Consider the following 25,540-nt stretch of genomic DNA (forward strand, 5'->3'; position numbering starts at 1 on the left):
TATTTTTTTTAAAAAAAATTTTGAAATGCAGATTAGACAGAACATGTAATGTAAGTGAACCCAAACTCTGACTACACCTGAAAGTTATAATGTGCGTACATAACTTGGTGGGAGATGCCATACAGGTCAAAGTGTGACTACAAATGTTTTTGCAATTTTCTATTTTTATTATTATTATTATTATTATTATTATTATTATTATTTTTTAACTGTAGTAGAATTCAAAAAACATTTGCATTTCAAAATACTTTAATTTACTAGTATTGAAAATGTAATTTACAGGACAAATCTACAGCATTATGCGTACAGAGATTAAATTTAGGAACTGATTTACTTATGTACAATTACAAGTTATCAGTGCAACATCTTTTAGAATGAGTCATAAAAAGTATGTTAAGGCAAAATAAAACACTATCCCACAAGCTGGTCCAATTATAATTAAATTAAAAGCAAAGTTAAAATGATTGTCTATACAACTGGGGGAAATAAAAATCAGTGTTCAGAGATAGATATTTTGAGACTGGCAAAGTGAAAATACGCAGATTGCCCTTCGGCTCAGTTAATTACTTTTAAATAACATTAGATATCACTAAATATTTACAACAGATTTTTGCATTGACATTTCAGAAAGCTGGTATGGCCTCTTAATGATAGTTTCACTGTCACAGGCCACCAAAAATACTGTTCTTAAAAAGGATTCATCACATCAATTCACACTTACACAGTATTGGTCAAGTGGGGGGTCTCCACTGGCCTAACCAGTACCTTATATTAAAGTAGTAATCTGATGGGCCACAAGCAGCTCAAGGAAGAACACAATGGAATAACCGTGTATGACTAAAAACGAGATTTATTCCATGTTCCAGACATGGAATGCCTCAAAAGACTGAAAACATTACCACATTCTTCTAATGGAGATGCCATTCTGGTTATATACTGTATGTAGGAAGTTCTCCTGACAGGACCCCTGTAAATTTTAATCTTTGTTTTCCCTGCAAACTTCTCATCCTCGTTTTGCCAGAGGACTCTTAATACATGCCTACTGTAAATGAAACCAGGACCAAAAACAAAGAAATGAAGACAAACATTTAAATAATGGTATGACCAAATACAAAATATACTGCATGTAGAAAGAGCACTTCTGCTATAACCATTTAAGGTTCACCTTAAAGCAGACTTTCACTTTGCACATACTGTATACCACTCTGGTTTCTATCTATGAAGTGTTAGTGCAACATTCCTATCACCCACTCTAATGCCTAATCCTGAATTATACCAATGTTGCACTTTTGTTCTTCAATGCGTACCAACCGGTGGCTCTTCCAAACTCTGGTTCCATAACAGGATGCCTATATCAGTTTTAGCTAGATAACATGCCAGGGACAATTAAAGTTCTTACGAGACCTACAGTAAAACACTTTTAGTGCTGTATCTCAAAGCCACAGATTATTATGGTTAACTTCTGATATGATCTTCTTTTACTTATTTTCATTTTGTTTTGTAGAAGTTATTCATTGGTGGTTTATCCCTTATTGTGTTTACAATGCTTTTCCTGTAATGATCCACAATATAGAGAGCAGCAGGATGGTGTCACAGATAAAAGAAGGCATTCAATTATTTATTTATGTGACCAAGCAAAATGTCAAAGGCAATTCAGTAATTAATATTCAGCCAATGATCCATCTGAAGAGTTTAGGATCATGCTTTTTGTTTTGCTGCCAGTGACTAGAATATCAATTTTGATTCAAAATGAAGCTAAACTGCCATTGCGTCGGGAAGCAGTGCCCTCATTCATCTGTAGGTCGCCGTCACAAAGGTGACTCTCTTCGTCGCCATTCAGGTGTTCATAAATATGGTTGGAAAGGCTCCCATTTAGAACTCGTTCGTCTTTCCGTAAAGAAAGTGGCAGGTTGGATAGGTTAAGAGATACATCTTTGAAGGCGTGCAATAAAAAGATTCCAATAATAATGGTTATAAAACCACTGAAAGTGCCAATCATGTCTTTCGCCGACATATGTTGCCATTCTTTGAACAGAATGGCGGAGCACGTAAGCACTGAGGTGGTAAAAAATACATAGTAAATTGGAGTCACTAAGGATGTGTTAAATATATCCAAAGCTTTGTTTAAGTAGTTTATCTGAGTGCTTACACACACTATAAGGCTGATCACAAGAATCCAAGACAATGGATTCCTCAGAACAGGCTCTCCAGCAAACAATCCTTTAATAGCAATTCCTAATCCTTTAACACAAGAGACAGATAAAGCTCCGATGACCGAGCAGATGGAGATATAGACCAGAATATTGGACTGTCCATGACTTGGTCCCACCACAAAAATCAGGATTAGCGAGACAATGACCACTCCTGTTGCAAAAATTAAAAAACCTAGAAAGAAAAATAGATTGTTACCAAAATTATGTATCTGCAACCTAAATCTTTCCACATATGTCCCTAGTAACTTACATAATAATTTTTAAATATAAAAAATGCCACTACTCAGATTTCTTTTTCTTTCTTGTAGCAATATCATCATGTTTCAAGGACAGTTTTACCCTTCATTCAGGCTAAAAAAAATAGGATTTTAATTACCTACCGGTAAATCCTTTTCTCATAGTCCATAAGGGATATTGGGGAGACTTAGTACGATGGGGTATAGATGGGGTCCAAAGGAGCCGGTGCACTTTAAATTGTTTCACTTTGTGTGCTGGCTCCTCCCCTCTATGCCCCCTCCCACAAGCAGCTATAAGTAAAAGAGTGCCCGAAGGAGAAAGGACATACATGAGAGAAGGAACATAACAATGAGTACTGAGATTTATACACCAGCACACCACTAACATAAAACAACCAGCAACGGCTGGTAACCAAACAGCAACAGCTGAACAGGTAACCATAGAAATGACATCCTGCAGAAAAGTCAACGCACGGAGGCGGATGCCCAATATCCCTTATAGACTAGGAGGAAAGGATTTACCGGTAGGTAACTAAAATCCTATTTTCTCTAGCATCCATAAGGAATATTGAGGAGACTTAATACGATGGGGATGTCCCAAAGCTTCCAGAACGGGCAGGAACGTGCAAAGACTGCTGCAGCACCGCCTGCCCAAACTGAGTATCCTCTTTGGCCAGGGTATCAAACCTGTAGAACCTCACAAAGGTGTTCTTCCCTGACCAGGTAGCAGCTCGGCAACGTTGCAAGGCCGAGACTCCACAGGCAGCCGCCCAGAAAGACCACACCGATCTTGTAGAGTGGGTATTCAGAGACTGTGGAACGGGTAAAGCTGTTGGACAGTAAGCCTAAGCCAATGAGCAATGGACTGCTTAGAAGCAGGACAACCTTTTTTCTGTGCATCATATAGCACGAACAAAGAATCAGTCTTTCTGATCCGAGCCGTTCTTTTGACAAAGATCTTCAAGGCTCGCACCGCATCCAATGCCTCCAGAGGAGCAGAAGTGCCAGAACCTGACAGAACCACAATAGGTTGATTCAAGTGGAATGCAGATACGACCTTCGGCAGGAACTGCTGCCTAGTTCTGAGTTCCGCTATGTCCTCGTAAAAGACCAAGTAGGGACTTTTACACAATAAGACCCCCAATTCTGAGACACGCCTAGCAGAAGCCAGGGCCAGTAACATCACCATCTACCATGTGTGGTACTTGTCTTCTACCGTCATCCATTCAAACCGGGAGGACCGTAGAAATTCCAACACTACATTCAAATAAAAGGGTCAGGGGGGGCACAAAAGGAGGTTGTATATGAAGTAACCCTTGCAAGAAGGTCCGAACTTCTGGCAACACTGCCAATTTCTTCTGGAAGAAGATGGAGAGCTGAAATCTGGACCCTAAAAGGAACCTAGACGTAAGCCCTTATCCACTCCAGCCTGCAGGAAACGGACGAAGCGTACCAAGTGGAACTCCGGCAGGCGGATACGTGCATTCCTCGCACCAAGAGACATATCTACTCCAGATATGATAGTGTTTTGACGTCACAGGCTTCCTGGCCTGCACCATGGTAGCAATGACCTTTCTGGAAAGGAGATTGTGAACGCTCCACCTCCATGCCGTCAAACGAAGTCGCCGTAAGTCCGGGTAGACGAACGGTCCTTTTTGAAGATCTCATCTTTAGTGGTAGAGGCCAAGGGTCTTCGACGGACATATCCAGGAGATCCACATACCAAGCCCTCCAAGGCCAATCTGGGGCAAACAGAATTGCCTGGATTCTTTGATTCCCGATTCGCTCGAGCACCCGTGGGAGCAATGGAATCGGAGGAAACAGGTAGACCAGCCGGTAAGGCCACGGCGATGTCAGGGCATCTCCTGCCCTCGCCTGAGGGTCCCTGGTTCGTGAACAATACCAACGAAGCTTCTTGTTGAGTCTAGAAGCCATCATGTCTATTTGTGGGCAACCCCACCGATATGTGATTTGCTAAAAATAGGATTTTGGTACTTACCAGATAAATCCTTTTCTTTGCATCCATAGTACTCTTGGGATATGGACGGCTTTAGCAGGACAGGCACTGAATATTTAAATTTAGTAACTCTCCTCCCCTCCATACTCCCAGAACACCTCAGTGTTTTTACTGAGCCGAACAGGAGCGATAGAGAGGATGACAATGGAGAATTACATATAACATTATAACATAACGGACAACAATAAAGTTGACACATAACGTAACTGACAACTAAACAGTTGACACCATAACCGATATAACTTGAACCTTTGAACAAGTCGGTGAGAATGTGTTACCATAAGATCCACTGAACTTACCACAAGACAGGTAAAACTGCTCTGGGTGGGCATCCAGTGCCCCCTATGGATTCAAAGAAAAGGATTTATCTGGTAAGTACCAAAATCCTATTTTCTTTTTCATCCACTAGGGGTCACTGGAGTACTCTTGGGACCTACCAAGTTTCCCCCTTGGGCGGGAGAGCTGTTTGGCACCTGTAACACTAGGCGACCAAAGCTAGATGCTGATGCCGCAAACGTATCAAACTTGTAAAAGCGCACAAACGTGTGCACTGATGACCATGTAGCCGCACGGCAAAGCTGTGTCGTAGAAGCACCACGACCAGCTGCCCATGAAGTTCCCACAGAACGTGTGGAATGAGCTGACACGGATGTAGGCGGCTGTAGCCTAGCATGAAGGTAAGCCTGACGTATGGTCAGTTTAATCCATCTGGATAAGGTCTGCTTGGAAGCTGGCCAACTCATCTTGGCAGCATCATAGAGAACAAACAATGTATCCGTCTTACGAACTGTAGACGTTCGGGCTACATAAACGCGTAGTGCGCGTACCACATCCAAAGTTCCTGAATCTTCTGATAACACAGGAACTACTATTGGTTGACTGATGTGAAAAGATGACACTACCTTTGGCAGGAAAGCGGGATTCGTCCGAAGTTCCGCTCTGTCATCATGAAACACCAGATACGGTGGCTTGCATGACAAGGCACCCAAATCTGAAACACGCCTTGCTGAAGCGAAGGCTAGGAGAAAAACTGTTTTTCAAGTGAGAAACTGAACATCCACTTGTTGTAAGGGTTCATGAAGCCTGTAAAAAATCTAAAACTAGATTCAAGTCCCATTGCGCTGTAGGTGGTATAAATGGAGGTTGTACTCTGAGGACGCCTTGCAGGAAGGTGTGTACAGTTGGCAAAAGAGCCAAAAGCCTTTGAAAGTAAATTGACAAGGCCGAGACCTGCACCTTGAGTGTAGATAAACGTAGTCCTCCATCTAACCCAGTCTGTAAAAATAGCAAAAGACGGGATAACTTGAAAGATGATGTCGTAAACTTCCGAGCTTGACACCAACCTATATAGGCACGCCAAATTCTGTGATAATGAGCTGCTGTAACTGGCTTCCTAGCACGTAACATGGTTGGTATAACCGATTCCGGAATGCCCTCTCTTCTTAGGAGGGCAGTCTCAACAGCCACCCCGGCAAACGCAGCCGCGCTAAATCGGGGTAAAGGAACGGACCCTGTTGTATCAGGTCCGGACATAGTGGGAACGGCCAGGGATCGTCTGCGAGTAGTCCGCAGAGATCCGAGAACCATGCTCTCCGAGGCCAATGAGGCGCCACTAGTATGACTGTGGCGGACTCTCGTTTGATCCGTTTTAGCAACAGAGGGAGCAGTAGAAACGGTGAAAACAGATACACGAGGCTGTACAGCCACGCGATTGTGAGAGCATCCACTGCCTTTGGATCTCGCGTTCTGGGGTGTTTGGTGATTGTGGCGAGATGCCATTAGGTCCACTTGTGGGTAACCCCACCTCTGGACCAACATGTGAAACACTTCTGGATTTAATGCCCATTCTCCTGGATGAAAATCCGACGGCTGAGATAATCCGCCTCCCAGTTGTCCGCTCCCGGAATGAACACTGCCGACAATATCACTTGGTGATGCTCGGCCCAATTGAGGATTCGAGCTACTTCCCGCAAGGCCATGCGGCTTACATAGTTACATAGTTGTTGAGGTTGAAAAAAGACAAATGTCCATCGAGTTCAACCTATTGTACATTACATTATTGTCAGAGTCGGTTTAGTTTGTGTCCCCGGAGGGGGCGCTAGTGGGTCAGTGGAGGTAGGTGGAATGAAGTGAGGAGGCAGTATTGGGTTTCTGCGCATGTGCACAATGTAGATTTATTAATAACAGAAAGTCCAGATAATAATGCAGCAGAAAGTAAAACAAACGAATGCAATGGAAATGACAATGGTAACGGCAATGGTAATGGCAATGATATAATATGGTTTGAAACTGAAAGTCTATGGCAGAGTTTGTAATGCAGAAATGGAGCCAGAGTAATTAAAACGTGGAGCCAGCAGAGGTGGAATAATGGTAGCAAACCTGGTAGCAATGCAGGAGACTGGATGGTAATGTTCACTGTGCTGTTGGAAGTGCACAATCAGCATGCAGGCTGAATCACAGGTGAGATGACGGAATGCACCTGGAGAGGGAGTCTCTACTGCTGTAGGCTGGAGCACACTGCAGGTGTAGAAGGTGTGAAGCCAGAAAGGTATTGCTGGTGCTGGTACTTGTAGTTCCACGGAAGTAACAGGTACAGAAGAATATCCAGGAACACGGAGGATCAGGAGAATATCCAGGAACACGGAGGAACAGGAGAACAGGTCCAGACACACGGGTCGCAGGAGTGACACAAAGTTCAGGACAACCTCTGTCTCACCCTGCAGCTACTGATATACCCCCTGACCGGCAGGTATTGGCTGGAGTGAGACGAGGAGGTGCGGCCAAGCTCCGGATTGGCTGCCGCAGTTACACTGGGGAAAACTGTCATGGCGGCGCCCATGACGCGGCCCGGCTGGGACGCGGCGCGCCCACACGCCCGTTGACTCCAGGGGCGCTCCCAGGCCTGAGATGGTATCCACGAGCAGGGTGACAGGTGACAGCAACATGCAGTGACCCCGGACGGAGTCCGCTCCGGCGGACAGACATAACAGCGGTAAGTCGATTCCTGACAGTACCCCCTCCCTTATGGGTGGGCACCGAACACCCACGTGGCTTGGAAGGATGAGACCTGTGGAAAACACGGACCAACCTGGGAGCGTGGACATCAGCAGAGTTCACCCAACTCCTCTCCTCAGGACCATAGCCGGCCCAGTCGATGAGATATTGCAGACGACCATACCGGTGACGGGAGTCCAGGATCTTCTCTATCTCGAACTCTATGCCCCGCTGAGTTGGAATGCTGGGGCCAGCTGGAAGAGCTCTTTGGAAGCGATTTAGGACTAATGGTCTGAGGAGAGAGACATGGAAAGCATTAGGAATACGCAATGAAGAGGGTAACTTGAGCTTGTAAGCCACAGGATTTAGAACTCTTTCGATGGAGAAAGGACCAATGAAGCGTGGTGCAAACTTCATCGAAGGCACTTTAAGACGAAGATTCCGGGTTGACAGCCAGACTTTATCCCCAGGTTTCAAGCTGGGAACTGCACGTCTCTTGCGGTCGGCAAAGAATTTGTACCGGGCAGAAGCCTTTTTGAGTGAAGTATGAATCTTCCTCCAGATTGTTGAGAACTGACTGAGGACAGTAGTGGCAGCAGGGACATCGATGCTAGGAAGGTCTTGAAAATCAGGAACTCGTGGATGCTGCCCATAAACAGCGAAGAACGGAGTAGTTTCAGTAGATGTGTGGTAGCGGAAATTGTGAGCGAATTCAGCCCACGGGAGCAAATCTACCCAGTCATCTTGGGAAGATGATATGTACAGTCTCAGGAAAGTTTCTAACTCCTGGTTTACCCTCTCTGTCTGCCCATTCGTCTGAGGATGATACGCTGACGAGAACTTGAGATGGACCTGCATGGCAGAACAGAGAGCTCTCCAAAACCTTGCCACAAACTGGACTCCACGGTCAGATATTATTTCAGTGGGTAGTCCATGTAAACGGAAAATCTCCCGTAGGAAGATTTGAGCCAGTTTTGGAGCGGAAGGAAGTCCTTGGAGTGGAACAAAATGAGCCATTTTGGTAAATCTGTCGACCACTACCCAGATGGTATTGAATCCTTGGGAGGAGGGAAGGTCAGAGATGAAATCCATAGACAGATGTGACCAAGGACGGCTGGGAATGGATAATGGCTGTAACTGACCTGCTGGAGACTGACGAGGAGTTTTGTGCTGCACACATTTAGGGCAAGACGCCACAAAGTCTTTGATGTCGACTTTCATCTTCGGCCACCAGTACGTTTCAGAGAGAAATTTAAAAGTCTTTAGGACACCAGGATGCCCAGTAAATTTAGACTGATGAGCCCAAGACAACAACTTAGAACGGAGTTCAGGAGCAACAAAAGTCTTACCAGGAGGCGGAGCTGGAGAAACTTGTGAAGAAGCAAAAGCAATAGGATCCAGGATGGAGCGTGGTACTGGATCGGATATCTCGTCCTCAGATTCCATGGATCGAGACAAGGCATCTGCTTTGGTATTCTGAGAACCTGGGCGGAAATGGAGCTTGAAATTAAAACGGGAGAAGAACATAGCCCATCGGGACTGGCGAGGATTAAGGCACTGAGCTGCCTTCAAGTAGAGCAGGTTTTTATGATCCGTATAGATATTAAATGGAAACTTCGCCCCTTCCAGGAGATACCTCCATTCCTCAAGGGCCAGTTTAATCGCCAGAAGCTCTTGATCTCCGGTGGAATAATTAACTTCTGCAGGAAGAAACTTACGGGAAAAGAATCCACAGGGATGAATCTTCCGGTCAGCTCCCATCTGAGAGAGAACAGCTCCCACTCCTACTGTGGAAGCATCCACCTCCAACTCGAATGGCTTATTAATATCGGGCTGTAACAAAACTGGAGCGGTAACAAAAGCCATCTTGATTTTTTGAAACGCAGCCAGGGCATCTTCTGACCAGTTGGAATGATCTGCCCCTTTCCGAGTTAAGCTAGTAATAGGAGCAATGAGAGTTGAAAAGCCTCGGATGAATTTCCTATAATAATTGGCAAAGCCCAGGAATCGTTGAATGGACTTGAGAGTGTTCGGAATGGACCAATTGGCAATAGCTTCCAATTTTGCCGGGTCCATCTGGAGATCCGATCCAGAAATTATATACCCCAGGAAGGGTATGGAGGTAACCTCAAAGGTACACTTAGATAATTTGCCGTAAAGACAATTCTCACGAAGACGTCGGAGGACTTCACGAACTTGGAGACGATGAGAAGGGAGGTCTTGAGAGAAGATGAGGATATCGTCCAGGTAAACAACGAGATACTTGTACAGAACGTCACGGAAAATTTCATTAACAAAGTGTTGAAACACTGCTGGAGCATTGCTCAACCCGAATGGCATTACCAGGTACTCGTAATGGCCATCCCGAGTATTGAAAGCTGTCTTCCATTCGTCACCGCTGCGGATTCTGATGAGATTATAGGCACCGCGGAGATCTAACTTGGTGAAGATGCGGGCTCCTTTGACTCTATCAAATAACTCGGTAATAAGAGGTAACGGGTAGCTGTTCTTAACGGTAATATCATTAAGTCCCCGGTAGTCAATACATGGACGTAGTCCTCCATCTTTCTTTTTAACAAAAAAGAAACCTGCCCCAGCAGGTGATGAGGGACGGATGAATCCTTTCTGTAGGTTTTCTTTGATGTATTCGCTCATCGCTTCGGTTTCAGGAACAGATAACGGGTAGGTGCGCCCCCTAGGTGGTTTTTTGCCAGGAATGAGGTCGATGGGGCAATCCCACTCTCTATGGGGCGGCAGGACATCAGCGGCCTTCTCGCTGAAGACGTCAGCGAAATCTTGATAGGCCATAGGAAGAGTAGACTGGGTCTTGATTTCAGAAGTCTTGACAGGAACAACTTGGGCTAAACAGGACTGACGGCAATGTGAACCCCAAGCAGTTAGTTGTAAGGTAGCCCAATCAATCTGTGGGTTATGTAGCTGGAGCCAGGGCATACCTAACACAATCTCCTGAGTTGCCTGAGGAATAACTAGAAATTTTATTAACTCAGAATGCAGGAACCCAACCCCCAGTATCACTGGCCGGGTTTGTTGAGTGATATACCCCTTAGAAATACGACTACCATCAACTGCCGTGATGTAGACTGGATATGGAAGTTCATAGACCGGCAGATGAAACTTGTCTACCGCAGCTTGAGTGATGAAATTTCCCGCTGCACCACAGTCTACCAACGCAGTTGCAGATTGGAGTCCAGCCGCCGTCTCTAAGGTCACTGGAAGAATGAAATCTTGGGTTGAAGGAGCTTGCTTGAAAGATCCCAACTTGACTCCTCCCCTACAAGTCAGGATCTGGCGTTTCCCGAACGCACTGGACAAGAATTTATTTGGTGACCTACTGCCGCACAATAAAGACACAGTCTCTCACGAAGTCTCCTTGACCGCTCCTCAGAGGTTAAGCGGGACCTATTAATTTGCATAGGCTCGTCAGAAGGTGGAGGCTGCAACTGTACAGGAGGTACCATTCTTGGTTTGCGACACTCAGCACGAGCACGCTCATTGTTGCGTTCGCGGATGCGAGAGTCCAACTTGATACATAGGGAGATTAGCTCGGGTAATTGCTCAGGAATATCACGGGTTGCCAGTTCATCTTTTATCCTCTCCGAGAGTCCATGCCAGAAGGCTGCTACCAAGGCTTGGTTATTCCACTGGATCTCTGCGGCTAGCGTCTGGAACTGGATGACGTATTGGCCCATACTGCGAGTCCCTTGACGGAGCTGGAGAAGATCTGCGGAGGCTGATGTTGCACGACCCGGTTCATCGAAGATGCGTCTGAAGATGGAAACAAACTCAGCATAGTTGTTCATCAACGGGTCGGCACGTTCCCATAGAGGAGACACCCAGCTCAGGGCTGATCCAGAGAGCAGTGAAATGATATAAGCAACCTTGGACCTTGGCGTGGGAAAATTGTGAGGTAAAAGTTCAAACTGGACTTCACACTGGTTGAGGAACCCACGGCATAACTTCGGACTGCCATCATACCTGCTAGGCACAGGCAAGTGCAAACGAGATACAGGAGCAGATGCAGCCGGAGAAGAAGAAGAACCCCCAACACTGGCATGTGCAGGGGTAACAGGAACTGGAGGTGCAGGCGCACTTAGCAGAGATTGTTGTAACGTATCAATCCGGGAGGACATCCCTTGCAGAAACTGGAATATCTGCTGCTGCACAGCCTCTTGTCCATCAAAACGGGAGACCAGGTTTTGTAAGGCCCCTGACCCCACACTCTGACCACCGTCCGAGTCCATCGGTCCTGAACTTACTGTCAGAGTCGGTTTAGTTTGTGTCCCCGGAGGGGGCGCTAGTGGGTCAGTGGAGGTAGGTGGAATGAAGTGAGGAGGCAGTATTGGGTTTCTGCGCATGTGCACAATGTAGATTTATTAATAACAGAAAGTCCAGATAATAATGCAGCAGAAAGTAAAACAAACGAATGCAATGGAAATGACAATGGTAACGGCAATGGTAATGGCAATGATATAATATGGTTTGAAACTGAAAGTCTATGGCAGAGTTTGTAATGCAGAAATGGAGCCAGAGTAATTAAAACATGGAGCCAGCAGAGGTGGAATAATGGTAGCAAACCTGGTAGCAATGCAGGAGACTGGATGGTAATGTTCACTGTGCTGTTGGAAGTGCACAATCAGCATGCAGGCTGAATCACAGGTGAGATGACGGAATGCACCTGGAGAGGGAGTCTCTACTGCTGTAGGCTGGAGCACACTGCAGGTGTAGAAGGTGTGAAGCCAGAAAGGTATTGCTGGTGCTGGTACTTGTAGTTCCACGGAAGTAACAGGTACAGAAGAATATCCAGGAACACGGAGGATCAGGAGAATATCCAGGAACACGGAGGAACAGGAGAACAGGTCCAGACACACGGGTCGCAGGAGTGACACAAAGTTCAGGACAACCTCTGACTCACCCTGCAGCTCCTGATATACCCCCTGACCGGCAGGTATTGGCTGGAGTGAGACGAGGAGGTGCGGCCAAGCTCCGGATTGGCTGCCGCAGTTACACTGGGGAAAACTGTCATGGCGGCGCCCATGACGCGGCCCGGCTGGGACGCGGCGCGCCCACACGCCCGTTGACTCCAGGGGCGCTCCCAGGCCTGAGATGGTATCCACGAGCAGGGTGACAGGTGACAGCAACATGCAGTGACCCCGGACGGAGTCCGCTCCGGCGGACAGACATAACAGCGGTAAGTCGATTCCTGACAATTATTTTATTTAATTATTATCATTATTTTTAAATAAATATTATTTAAATGCTGTATCCCTGGGAAAAAATTTCAGCTAGGAATTTATCTAATCCATTTTTAAACTTATTGATTGTGTCCACCATTACTACCTTCTCTGTAAGAGAATTCCAAATCCTAACTGCTCTTACTGTGAAGAATCCTTTTCTCCGTTGGGTATGGAATTTTTTCTCCTCTAACCTCAGTGGGTGTCCTCATGTCCTATGTAGTGTTTTTTTTGGTAAACAAATCGTTTGATAGATCCTTGTATTGTCCCTTAATGTATTTATAAATATTAATGATGTCCCCTCTCAGTCGCCTCTTTTCCAGTGTGAACATATCAAGCCTTCTAAGTCTTTCCTCATAATCCAATGCCTCTAACCCCTTAACCAGTTTGGTGGCTCGCCTCTGAACCCTTTCGAGTTCCAAGATATCTTTTTTTATAGTATGGTGCCCAAAACTGTACACAATATTCCAGGTGTGGTCGGACCAATGATTTATACAGTGGCAGGATTACACTCTAATCCCTTGTCTCCATACCCCGTTTTATGCATATAACACCTTATTAGCCTTTGCTGCTGCATTTTGACATTGCAAACTGCTACCAAATTTATTATCGATGAGCACACCAAGATCCTTTTCAACTACGTTATCCCTACAATTTCCCCATTTAGTTTATAGGCTGCCTGATTGTTCTTAGTCCCAATGTGCATAACTTTACATTTGTCTATAATGAACCTCATTCCCCATTTGTCTGCCCAAGCCTCCAGTCTAGTTAAGTCGTTCTGTAGAGACTCAACATCCTTGTCTGAATTAATTATTCTACATAATTTAGTGTCATCTGCGAAAATTGACACTGTGCTTTCCAGTCCCTCACCTAAGTCATTAATGAATATATTAAACAGCAATGGCTCGAGTACTGAGCCCTGCGGTATTCCCATTAACCCCCACTCGCTGTTCCTTATTAAACAGCCAATTACTCACCCAAGTACAGATAGTATTTCCCACCCAAGCTCTCTTAGTTTGAGGATTAGTCTCCTGTGTGGAACTTTGTCAAAAGCCTTAGAGAATTCTAAAAAGATCACATCCACTGCTTGACCCTTATCAATATTATCGCTCACTTTCTCGTAGAAACTTATTAAGTTAGTTTGACATGACCTGTCCTTCACAAATCCATGTTGATTCCTAGTAATAACCTTGGAGGTATCCAAGTACTCTAGAATGCTATCCCTTAACATACCTTCTAGTATTTTCCCCACTATAGATGTCAAGCTAACCGGTCTATAGTTCCCGGGGAGCGTTTTAATACCATTTTTAAATATTGGGACTACCTCTGCTATACGCCAGTCCTTTGGTAACATTCCTGATCTAATTGACTCGATGAAGATCAAATATAGATGTTTGGCTATCTCTACGTTGAGTTCCATAAGAACCCTGGGGTGGAGTCCATCCGGCCCAGGAGATTTATTTATTTTAATTTTACTCAGTCTCTCCCGGATTACTCCCTCGTTTAAGCAAGTACCAAGCAGTGGGTCATTATTATTATTTCTGCTATGCTCTATTCTTGTCAACCTGTCCTCTTTCGTGACTACTGATGAAAATAATTTATTAAATAAATCTGCTTTTTCCCTATCATTAATCAACACATCCAGCTTACCCTTTAAGGGCCCAATATTCTCCCTTTTCAACCTTTTACCATTTATATACTTAAAGAATTTTTTCGGATTTGTTTTACTCTCCTTTGCGATTTGTTTTTCGTTTTCTATTTTAGCTGCTCTAATCGCTTTTTTGCATTTATTGTTACACTAGGTGATTCATCGCGCCCTACGGGCGCTCTTCACACCGTCGTAAGGGGCTACTCCCCCGTAACCCCCGGAGAAATGTCAAGGTGTAGAATAGTACTTTCAGAGTGTTTTTTTGGTGGAGGTGGAGTTGGGGGGGTTTGAGGTGTATGTGGTTTACAGTTTAGGGGCAGATGTTGTATGTGATAGGTTTTGGATGGTTTTGTGCTGCATTGTGGAGGGGGGTGAAGTGACTGTGGGTGGCTGAGTGTGTTGTGGGAAGGTGTACATGGATTCGGTTGGCTGGGCCGAAGATGCTGTGGTTGGTGGGTGACCAGAGTGAGGTTGGACGGTGTATGTGGTCCAGTCACTGTATACTTTGGGCTAGGACTGATGTTTGGGGGAGGGGAGGGGAGGGGAGGTGTTCCACTTGGTGGAGGTGCAGGGGTTAGGGGTAGGGTAGACGAAGGTGCCATGGCTGAGGGATGTTTACATGGGGTGAGTTGTGTAGGGTATTGGGGTGTGTGGTTGAATTGTAGTGGCAGGCTTTGTTGTGTGTTGTAGTTGTGGGTGTGCAAGGGCTGTGAGGGTTAGTGGTTGCTAAGGTGGAGTTGGTGGGTGGTGGTTTTGCAAGTATGGGGAACTGGTGTTGTGCGAGCAGGGATGTGTGGAGGGTGCGTGCATGGTGTGTTTGGGGGAGGGGTGGGTGGATTGTTCCTTCGTGTGGTAAGGAGAAGAAGATGTGGTGTTACAGTGTTTGTTGGGGGCTGAGGTGTGTTGGTTTGGTAGATGTTGGAGTTGCGATGTGCATCTTTGTAGCTGTAGGATATACGGGTAGTGTTGTGCGCTAACTTGTGTTTTGTTGGTTTGAGATAATGAGTTGGCTGTAGATGGAGGGAGGTGGGTGTGGGATTGGTTTAGGGTGGTGTTGGGCTGGAGTGTGGAGGGTGTTGAAGGGAATGTGCGTGGTGGAGTGTTTGGGAGGGCAACGTAGTTTGCTGTGGGGGTTGCAAAAATGCTGTGGGGAGTGTTTTATGGTGCTTGCGCAAGTGCGTGGAGGTGGGCTGCTGACTGTATACGTTTTGGGTAGGGGTGAGGGATGGTGGTGGTGACAGGAGGTGTAGTTTGTGATGGAGTTGTGGGTGGCAGGGGGATGGGGGTTGGAAGTTTGCATGGGTAGAGGAGGTCCACATGGAATGGTTGGGTGGAGGTATTTTTGGGGTTGTGGTGTGTGCATGCAAGGGGGGGTGACTGGGTTAGGCAGATGGGGAAGGTTGTGGTGTAGGGGGTGTTGGATGGGTGGTGTATTTAGAGGGTGGGTGGCAGGTATGGGTTAATTGTGGTTGTGGGATGGGTTTGCGGTGTGCGGCGGGTGTTGGTCAGGTGGTTGAGTGGGTGTGGGGTTTGTAATTTGTAGTGTTGGGTGTGTGAGGGTTGTGTTTTTTTATGTGGTGTGAGGGTGAAGGGGGCAGGAGGGGTTGTTGGTGGGTGGGGGTGTAGCAAGGATGGGGAAGGTGTTTTGTGTGTGCAGGGGACGGGGGAGGGTGCGTGCGTGTTAGGAGTGTGGAGGGTGAGTGTGTGTGTATGTAAGGGAGAAGAGGTTGCACTGTATGTGTGCTGATAGGCGATGGTATGTCTCTGGCTGATGGCTGGATCTGTAAAGTGTTGTGGTGATAGGGCTGTGCTGGGACCATGAGGCTGTACTTGTTCCCCTCCTTGTGATGGCGGCATGCAAGTGTGGATTAGGGCATAAGGCATTGCTGCACATACGGGGATGGGTGATAGTGCAAGGTGGCTGTCTGTGAGTGTCTGGCTGCGTTAGGTGTATAGAATCTGGAATGTGCGCTCGTGTCTCTTGTCCCGCGGTGTGGGTGTCTGGTGCTGGCTTGGAACATACATGTCTTCCGCAGGACTGGGGGCAGTTGTGTCGATACACCTAACGGAGGTACAGAATGAGGTGCGGGGTGCTTGCAGTGTGATGCGGTGTAGCATGTGCAGCAACGGGCAGTGTTAACATGGTGTGTGCTGGTCCGTTGCGCGGACGGCGGCTCCCGGCCAGCATGTCCCCTCAGTGGCTGGATTTGGTTGCTGGTGACGGGGTTTGGCGGAGGGAGGGTTCGGTGGTGTGGCATGTGGGTGTCAGTTGGGGTGTGGGTGGCTGTGTGTTGGCGGGAAAGGAGGCTCTCGCTTCCACAGGGCCGCAGTGTGTGTGTGAGCTGGCAGCTGTGTCCGGAGCGAAGTATGGTGCGTGCAGTGGGAGTGTTGTGTGAGCAGGGATGGGTGGGTCGTGTGGCGTTGTGCAAATGGCGTGTGTTGGTCTGCATGGCCCCCCTGTGTTAGGTGGTGATGGGGTTGCATAAGTGAGGGGTCCATGGCGTGGGGTGTGGGTGTATACGTGGCCGGATTAAGTCCTGGGGGGACCCAGGGCACCCAAGACAGGCGTGCGACCCCCCCTGCCGATCACCAGCACCATCCCCCCCCCCCGATTTCCGGCATCCCCCCCTGCTGATATCAAGGACCATTCCCCCCCCCCCCCAATTTGCAGCACACCCCCTGCTGATCACCAGCACCATTCCCCCCCTCAATTGCCACCACACCCCCTGCTGATCAGCAGCATCATTCCTCCCCCCCAATTTCCAGCATCCCCCCCCTGCTGATCACCAGCACCATTCCCCCCCCCCAATTTCCACCACACCCCCTGCTGATCACCAGCACCATCCCCCCCCCCCTGATTTCCAGCATCCCCCCCTGCTGATCACCAGCACCATTCCCCGCCCCCCGATTTCCAGCATCCCCCCCTGCTGATCACCAGCACCATTCCCCGCCCCCCGATTTCCAGCATCCCCCCCTGCTGATCACCAGCACCATTCCCCGCCCCCCGATTTCCAGCATCCCCCCCTGCTGATCACCAGCACCATTCCCCCCCCAATTTCCACCACACCCCCTGCTGATCACCAGCACCATTCCCCCCCCCCCCCGATTTCCAGCATCCCCCCCTGCTGATCACCAGCACCACCACCCCCCAATTTCCACCACGCCCCCTGCTGATCACCAGCACCATCCCCCCCTGCTGATCACCAGCACCATTCCCCCCCCCTGCAGATTTCCAGCACCCCCCCCCCCCCTGCTGATCACCAGCACCATCACCTCCTCGCCGATTTCCAGCACCCCCCCCCCCTGCTGATCACCAGCACCATCCCCTCCCCGACGATTTCCAGCCCCCCCTTCCTGATCACCAGCACCATACGACCCCCCTCCCCGCTGCAAGCGCGGCTCACCTGGGTCGGTCACACAGGCAACGGGAGCGCTGCAGCAGGGAGAGAGGAGACCAGGTTGCCGGGGCTGGAGGGATCCCCGCTGGCGGGAGCGGAGTGCGGGCTGTGCATGCGGCTTCCTCCTCTCGGGCAGCATGGTCGAGCAATCTCCAGCCTCCGCCGCCAGCAGCATCTCTCCTGGTAGCGGCGGAGGCTGGAGTTTGCTCGATCGTGCTGCCCGAGAGGAGGAAGCCGCATGCACAGCCCGCACTCCGCTCCCGCCAGCGGGGATCCCTCCTGACCCGGCAAGTTGAATGGGGACCGAACTCCGGCTGAGGGCCCCTTAAAGTAGGGGATCCCGGGGTAGTGATCCCCCGGCCACCCCCCTTAATCCTACTCTTGTGTTGTGTGACCGGGCACGGTAGGGCGTCTGTCCAGTGGCGGCTTTTCCGTGGTCAGTGATTGTGTCCGCCTCCTTGGTGTTGTGCTGGCACAGGGGACAGGCCGTTGACTCCGCCCAGCACTGTAACTCCACCCAGCGTTACGGCAGGCACAGAGTCACAGATTTAGCCTAATATATAGGAGATTCCTTGTAGAACTGGAATGATTCCACCTTTCCGTCAGACTTAAATGCTTTGAAAGCACGCTTCTTTTTATCCATTTGTTCCTTGACCTTTATATTAAGCCACATCGGTTTGGATTTCCTACTTCTGTTTTTGTTGACTTTGGAAATAAATAAATTAGTGTACTTATTGAGCGCAGTTGTAAAAATGTCCCACATTTCAGCCGTATTCTTACCATGAAATACAATTTCCCAATTAATCTCCTTCATCGCTTGTTTCAGCAATTTGCTTTCCTAAAGTTATATTGTTGTTTTTTAAAGCCGATATCGAATGTGATCATATTGTGATAGCTATTTCCTAGGGTCTCCCCTACTTTAGTATTTGTTATTATTTCCTCATTATTTGTTAGTACTAGGTCCAGTATAGCCCCTTGCCTAGTTGGCTCCTCAATTACCTGTGACAAGTAATGATCTTTTAGCATGTTTAAGAACCTGTTACCCCTAGCTGTATTTACTGCTTCTGTGTTCCAGTTTATGTCCGGGTAATTGAAGTCCCCAACAATAACGACGTCCCCCAGTAATTCGTTAGCCACACTAATATCTGGCGGTTTATAGCATGTCCCTATTAAAAGTTTTTTTGTATCTTTACCCCCACTCGAAATCTCAACCCATAAAGACTCTACGTTATCTCCAGTCCCCTCGTAACTGACCTCCTGTTTGTCGATGTACGCGACTGCTGTTGCGTTGTCTGACTGCACCAGGACAGTCTGAGACCGGAGCATGTGCACTGTTTGTCGCAGCGCATTGTAAATTGCCCGAAGTTCCAGGACATTTATTGACAGCAATCTTTCGTGATTCGCCAAGAGACCCTGGAGCTGACAATTTTGGACCACAGCTCCCCAACCTCTGAGACTGGCGTCTGTTAGAATTATCCAATTCCAGACGCCGAACCGTTTCCCTGCGGTGAGATTGTGTACATTGAGCCACTAGAGTAGAGATACTCTGGCCCGTGGAGACAACCGCACCATCTGGTGAATCTGCAGATGCGAGCCTGGCCACTGTGCGAGCACATCCAGTTGAAAAGGACGTGAGTAAAATTTTCCGAACTGAAGCGCTTCGAAAGCTGCCACCATTTTCCCTAACAGGCGAATGCATAAATGTACAGAGACTGTGCGTGGCTTGAGCACTAACTGTACCAGATGACGAATACTGTGTACTTTCTGTTCTGGTAGGTAAATTCTTTGATTCACCGTATCGAGAATCATTCCTAGGAATTGAAGTCGTTGAGACGGAATCAGATTTGATTTTTTTAAATTGACAATCCAACCGTGCTGAACTAGCACATTGTATGTCAGCAAGGCATGTTGTAGGAGTATATGTTGAGACGGAGCTTTGATGAGCAGATCGTCCAAGTACGGAACTATTATCAGTCCCAGGGATCTGAGATGAGCTATCATCACAGATATCACTTTGGTGAATACCCAAGGCGCTGACGAGAGGCCAAACGGTAGAGCCTGAAATTGGTAATGGTTTTGCCGCACCGCAAACCGAAAGAACCTCTAAGGTGGCCAAATTGGAATATGTAAGTACGAATCCTTGAGATCCAGCGCAATCATGAATTCATGTGGCTCTAAACCTGCAATGACTGACCGCAGGGATTCCATCTTGAATCTGTAGTAAGTGACGTACTGATTGAGACCCTTCAGATTCAATATTGGTCTGACTGAGCCATCTGGCTTTGGTACTACAAAAAGACTGGAATAATAACCCTGACCTTGTTGGTGAACAGGGACCGGAATCAAAACTGCTGAACCTAGCAGAGACTGAATCGCGATTTGCAGAACCGCTTTCTTGTCTTCTGACACAGGCAGTCCTGTCTTGAAAAACCGCACTGGTGGGAGACAGTCGAACTCTATTTTGTAACCTTTTAACACTAAATTACGGATCCACCCATCTGTGGATGTCTGGAACCACGCCAAATGGAACGTCTGAAGGCGTGACCCCACAACTGAAGATCCGAGATGGGCTGGGAGCCCGTCATGCCACTGGCTTGTCGGTGACCTTAGCTTCCTGACGACGGGTGGTGGTTTGTTGAAAACCACGTCCTCTACCGGACGTATTGGAGGCAATGGAAGGAAAACAATAACGTGGACTGGGCCAACTTTCGGATGGCCTTTTGCAACGTAACTTGCGTATCCTCCAAAGCTGGTAAGCTTGATTTGAAAAATCGTTGGGGTGGAGCACCGTCGAACTCCAGCTTGTAGCCCTGAGAAATGAGGTCCTTGACCCAAGTATCCTGGCAGGATCTCTCCTAGACGCGGCTGAAGTGACACAGTCGAGCTCCCACCTCGAGATCCCCTTAGGACTTAGTGGAAGTAGAACTGGTGTTCTGTTCCTGAGAACCTGTGTTTGTAGGTCTTCTTGTCTTACCTCTGGTGTCTCTAGCCGCATTGGAGGCACCTCTGGCCCTAGATCGAAATCTGTTAGACCGAAAAGACTGAACAGATGGCCGGGTAGGAACGCCTAGCCGGCGGGGCCCCAGAGGGGTGAAACATGGCTTTCCCCGCAGTAACCTTAGAAATCCACATATCCAACTCAACCACGAAGAGCCATTCCCCAGAAAGGGGGAGAGATTCCACACTGCACTTGGACTCTGCGTCCGCTATCCATTGACGCAACCACAAGGTCCTGTGCGCCGACACTTCCATCGCAGAGGTCCTAGCATTAATATTGGCCATCTCCTTCAGCGAGTCACAAGGGACACGTGCAGTGTCCTGAATGTGTTTCAGGAGAGTCACCGTAGTGACCAGAGGCATATCCCAGGAGAAGCCCGCCTAAATTTGAGAAGACCACGTGTGAATGGCATTGGTCATCCAGCAACCCGCTATGACCGGCCTTTGTGACACACCTGCTGCTTTGTAGATAGACTTTAGTGTAGTCTCTATTTTTCTGTCCCCAGGGTCCTTTATGGTAAGGGGCAGGCAGCACCGCCTTTTTAGACAGTCGAGAGACTGATAAGTCAACCCCTGGGGGTTCTTCCCAGAATTTCCTACCTTCAGGAGCAAATGGGAAAGTGTGCAAAAATCTTTTTGACACTTGGTATTTTTTGTCTGGATTTTTCCAGGCTAACTTAAAACAGGTCATCTAACTCTGTAGAATCAGGAAAAGTGAGATTACGCTTGTTCTGTGTAAAGAAAAACGGGAAGTTTTAACTTGTCCCGTATAGCCAGAATGAGGGGTTCAAAACCATGAGCAGAAGTGGAATCCAAGTCCTCCCCATTCTCCTGTATATCTTCATCTGAATCAGAGAAAAGAGCAGGTAAACCACGCTTTTGTGGCCCTTTGGACCCCGTCTATACCCCATCGTACTAAGTCTCCTCAATATCCCTTATGGATGCTAGAGAAAATAAGATTTTACTCACCGGTAAATCTATTTCTCGTAGTCCGTAGTGGATGCTGGGAACTCCGTAAGGACCATGGGGAATAGCGGCTCCGCAGGAGACTGGGCACAACTAAAGAAAGCTTTAGGTCACCTGGTGTGCACTGGCTCCTCCCACTATGACCCTCCTCCAAGCCTCAGTTAGGACACTGTGCCCGGACGAGCTGACATAATAAGGAAGGATTTTGAATCCCGGGTAAGACTCATACCAGCCACACCAATCACACCGTATAACTCGTGATACTTTACCCAGTTAACAGTATGAATATAACTGAGCCTCTCAACAGATGGCTCAACAATAACCCTTTAGTTAGGCAATAACTATATACAAGTATTGCAGACAATCCGCACTTGGGATGGGCGCCCAGCATCCACTACGGACTACGAGAAATAGATTTACCGGTGAGTAAAATCTTATTTTCTCTGACGTCCTAAGTGGATGCTGGGAACTCTGTAAGGACCATGGGGATTATACCAAAGCTCCCAAACGGGCGGGAGAGTGCGGATGACTCTGCAGCACCGAATGAGAGAACTCCAGGTCCTCCTCAGCCATGGTATCAATTTTGTAGAATTTAGCAAACGTGTTTGCCCCTGACCAAGTTGCAGCTCGGCAAAGTTGGAAAGCCGAGACCCCTCGGGCAGCTGCCCAAGATGAGCCCACCTTCCTTGTGGAATGGGCTTTTACAGATTTTGGCTGCGGTAGTCCAGCCGCTGAATGCGCCAGCTGAATTGTGCTACAAATCCAGCGAGCAATAGTCTGCTTAGAAGCAGGAGCACCCAGTTTGTTGGGTGCATACAGGATAAACAGCGAGTCAGTTCTCCTGACTCTAGCCGTCCTGGAAACATAATTTTTCAAGGCCCTGACTACGTCCAGTAACTTGGAATCCTCCAAGTCCCTAGTAGCCGCAGGCACTACAATAGGTTGGTTCAAGTGAAAAGCTGATACCACCTTAGGGAGAAACTGGGGACGAGTCCTCAATTCTGCCCTATCCATATGGAAAATCAGATAAGGACTTTTATATGACAAAGCCGCCAATTCTGATACACGCCTGGCCGAAGCCAAGGCCAATAACATGACCACTTTCCGCGTGAGATATTTTAGATCCACGGTTTTTAGTGGCTCACACCAATGTGATTTTAAGAAACTCAACACCACGTTGAGAACCCAAGGTGCCACTGGAGGCACAACCGGGGGCTGAATATGCAGCACTCCTTTTACAATGTCTGAACTTCAGGTACTGAAGCTAGTTCTTTCTGGAAGAAAATCGACAGAGCAGAGATCTGTATCTTAATGGAGCCTAATTTTAGGCCCATAGACACTCCTGCTTGTAGGAAATGCAGAAATCGACCTAGTTGAAATTCCTCTGTTGGGGCCTTTTTTGGCCTCACACCAAGCAACATATTTCCGCCATATGCGGTGATAATGTTTTGCAGTTACATCTTTCCTGGCTTGAATCAGCGTAGGAATGACTTCCTCCGGAATGCCCTTTTCCTTTAGGATCCGGCGTTCAACCGCCATGCCGTCAAAACGTAGCCGCGGTAAGTCTTGGAACAGACAGGGCCCCTGCTGCCGCAGGTCCTGTCTGAGCGGCAGAGGCCATGGGTCCTCTGATATAAGTTCTTGAAGTTCTGGGTACCAAGCTCTTCTTGGCCAATCCGGAACCACGAGTATCATTCTTACTCCTCGCCTTCCTATTATTCTCAGTACCTTTTGTATGAGAGGCAGAGGGGGGAACACATAAACCGACTGGTACACCCACGGTGTTACCAGAGCGTCCACAGCTATCGCCTGAGGGTCCCTTGACCTGGCGCAATATCTTTTATAGCTTTTTGTTGAGGCGGGACGCCATCATGTCCACCTGTGGCCTTTCCCAATGGTGTACAATCCTTTGGAAGACTTCTGGATGAAATCCCCACTCTCCCGGGTGGAGGTCGTGTCTGCTGAGAAGATCTGCTTCCCAGTCGTCCACTCCGGGAATGAACACTGCTGACAGTGCTAACACATGATTTTCCGCCCATCGGAGAATCCTTGTGGCTTCTGCCATCGCCATCCTGCTTCTTGTGCCGCCCCGTTGGTTTACATGGGCGACTGCCGTGATGTTGTCTGATTGGATCAGTACCGGCTGGTTTTGAAGCAGAGGCCTTGCCTGACTCAGGGCATTGTAAATGGCCCTCAGTTCCAGAATATTTATGTGTAGGGAAGTCACCTGACTTGACCAAAGTCCCTGGAAGTTTCTTCCCTGTGTGACTGCCCCCCAGCCTCAAAGGCTGGCATCCATGATTACTAGGACCTAGTCCTGTATGCCGAACCTGCGGCCCTCTTGAAGATGGGCACTCTGCAGCCACCACAGTAGAGATACCCTGATCCTTGAAGACAGGGTTATCAGCCGATGCATCTGAAGATGTGATCCGGACCACTTGTCCAACAGGTCCCACTGAAAAGTTCTTGCATGGAACCTGCCGAATGGGATTGCTTCGTAGGAAGCTACCATTTTTCCCAGGACTCGCGTGCAATGATGCACCGATACCTGTTTTGGCTTCAGGAGGTCTCTGACTAGAGATGACAGCTCCTTGGCTTTCTCCTCCGGGAGAAACACTTATTTCTGTTCCGTGTCCAGAACCATCCCCAGGAACAGTAGACGTGTCGTAGGAACCAGCTGTGACTTTGGACTGTTTAGTGAGCGGGCGTTTTTGAGCCCCTGATGGCCTTTGAGACGCCTGGGCAGGCGCGGACTGAGAAGCCGGCTGTCCCACAGCTGTTACGTCATCCACCCTTTTATGTAAGGAGTTGACACTGTCGGTTAATACCTTTCACCTAACCTTCCACTCTGGTGTCGGCCTCACAGGGGGCGACATCACATTTATCGGCATCTGCTCCGTCACCATATAAGCCTCCTCATTAAACATGTCGACACAGCCGTACCGACACACCGCACACACACAGGGAATGCTCTGACTGAGGACAGGACCCCACAAAGCCCTTTGGGGAGACAGAGAGAGAGTATGCCAGCACACACCAGAGCGCTATATAATGTGGGGATTAACACTATAACTGAGTGAAATTTCCCCAATAGCTGCTTGTATATATAATATTGCGCCTAAATTTAGTGCCCCCCTCTCTTTTTAACCCTTTGAGCCTGAAAACTACAGGGGAGAGCCTGGGGAGCTTTCTTCCAGCTGCACTGTGAAGAGAAAATGGCGCCAGTGTGTCTGAGGGAGATAGCTCCGCCCCTTTTTCGCTGACTTTTCTCCCGCTTTTTTCTGGATTCTGGCAGGGGTATTTACCACATATATAGCCTCTGGGGCTATATGTTTTTATTGCTGCTCAGGGCGCCCCCCCCAAGCGCCCTGCACCCTCAGTGACCGGAGTGTGAAGTGTGTATGAGGAGCAATGGCGCACAGCTGCAGTGCTGTGCGCTACCTTGGTGAAGACTGATGTCTTCTGCCGCCGATTTTCCGGACCTCTTCTTGCTTCTGGCTCTGTAAGGGGGACGGCGGCGCGGCTCCGGGACCGAACACCAAGGCTGGGCCTGCGGTCGATCCCTCTGGAGCCAATGGTGTCCAGTAGCCTAAGAAGCCCAAGCTGGCTGCAAGCAGGCAGGTTCGCTTCTTCTCCCCTTAGCCCCTCGCTGCAGTGAGCCTGTTGCCAGCAGGTCTCACTGAAAATAAAAAACCTAATTCTATACTTTCTTTCTAGAAGCTCAGGAGAGCCCCTAGTGTGCATCCAACCTCGGCCGGGCACAAAATCTAACTGAGGCTTGGAGGAGGGTCATAGTGGGAGGAGCCAGTGCACACCAGG

General features: G+C 48.2%; 1 protein-coding gene across 4 annotated transcripts in view; it reads right to left on the bottom strand.

The window, feature by feature from the left end:
* Positions 1–231: 231 nt before the first annotated feature.
* Positions 232–25,540, bottom strand: part of NIPA2 (NIPA magnesium transporter 2) — an 86,162-nt gene continuing 60,853 nt past the window's right edge. For all 4 annotated transcript variants that reach the window (XM_063953283.1, XM_063953282.1, XM_063953281.1 and 1 more), the window contains one exon: positions 232–2,385. In XM_063953283.1, the coding sequence (XP_063809353.1) occupies positions 1,745–2,385 (641 nt within the window). In that variant the 3' untranslated portion in view covers positions 232–1,744. The remainder of the gene's footprint in view (positions 2,386–25,540) is intronic.

Source organism: Pseudophryne corroboree, chromosome 2 (genome assembly GCF_028390025.1).
Source record: "Pseudophryne corroboree isolate aPseCor3 chromosome 2, aPseCor3.hap2, whole genome shotgun sequence".
In the NCBI taxonomy this organism is placed as follows: Eukaryota; Metazoa; Chordata; class Amphibia; order Anura; family Myobatrachidae; genus Pseudophryne; species Pseudophryne corroboree.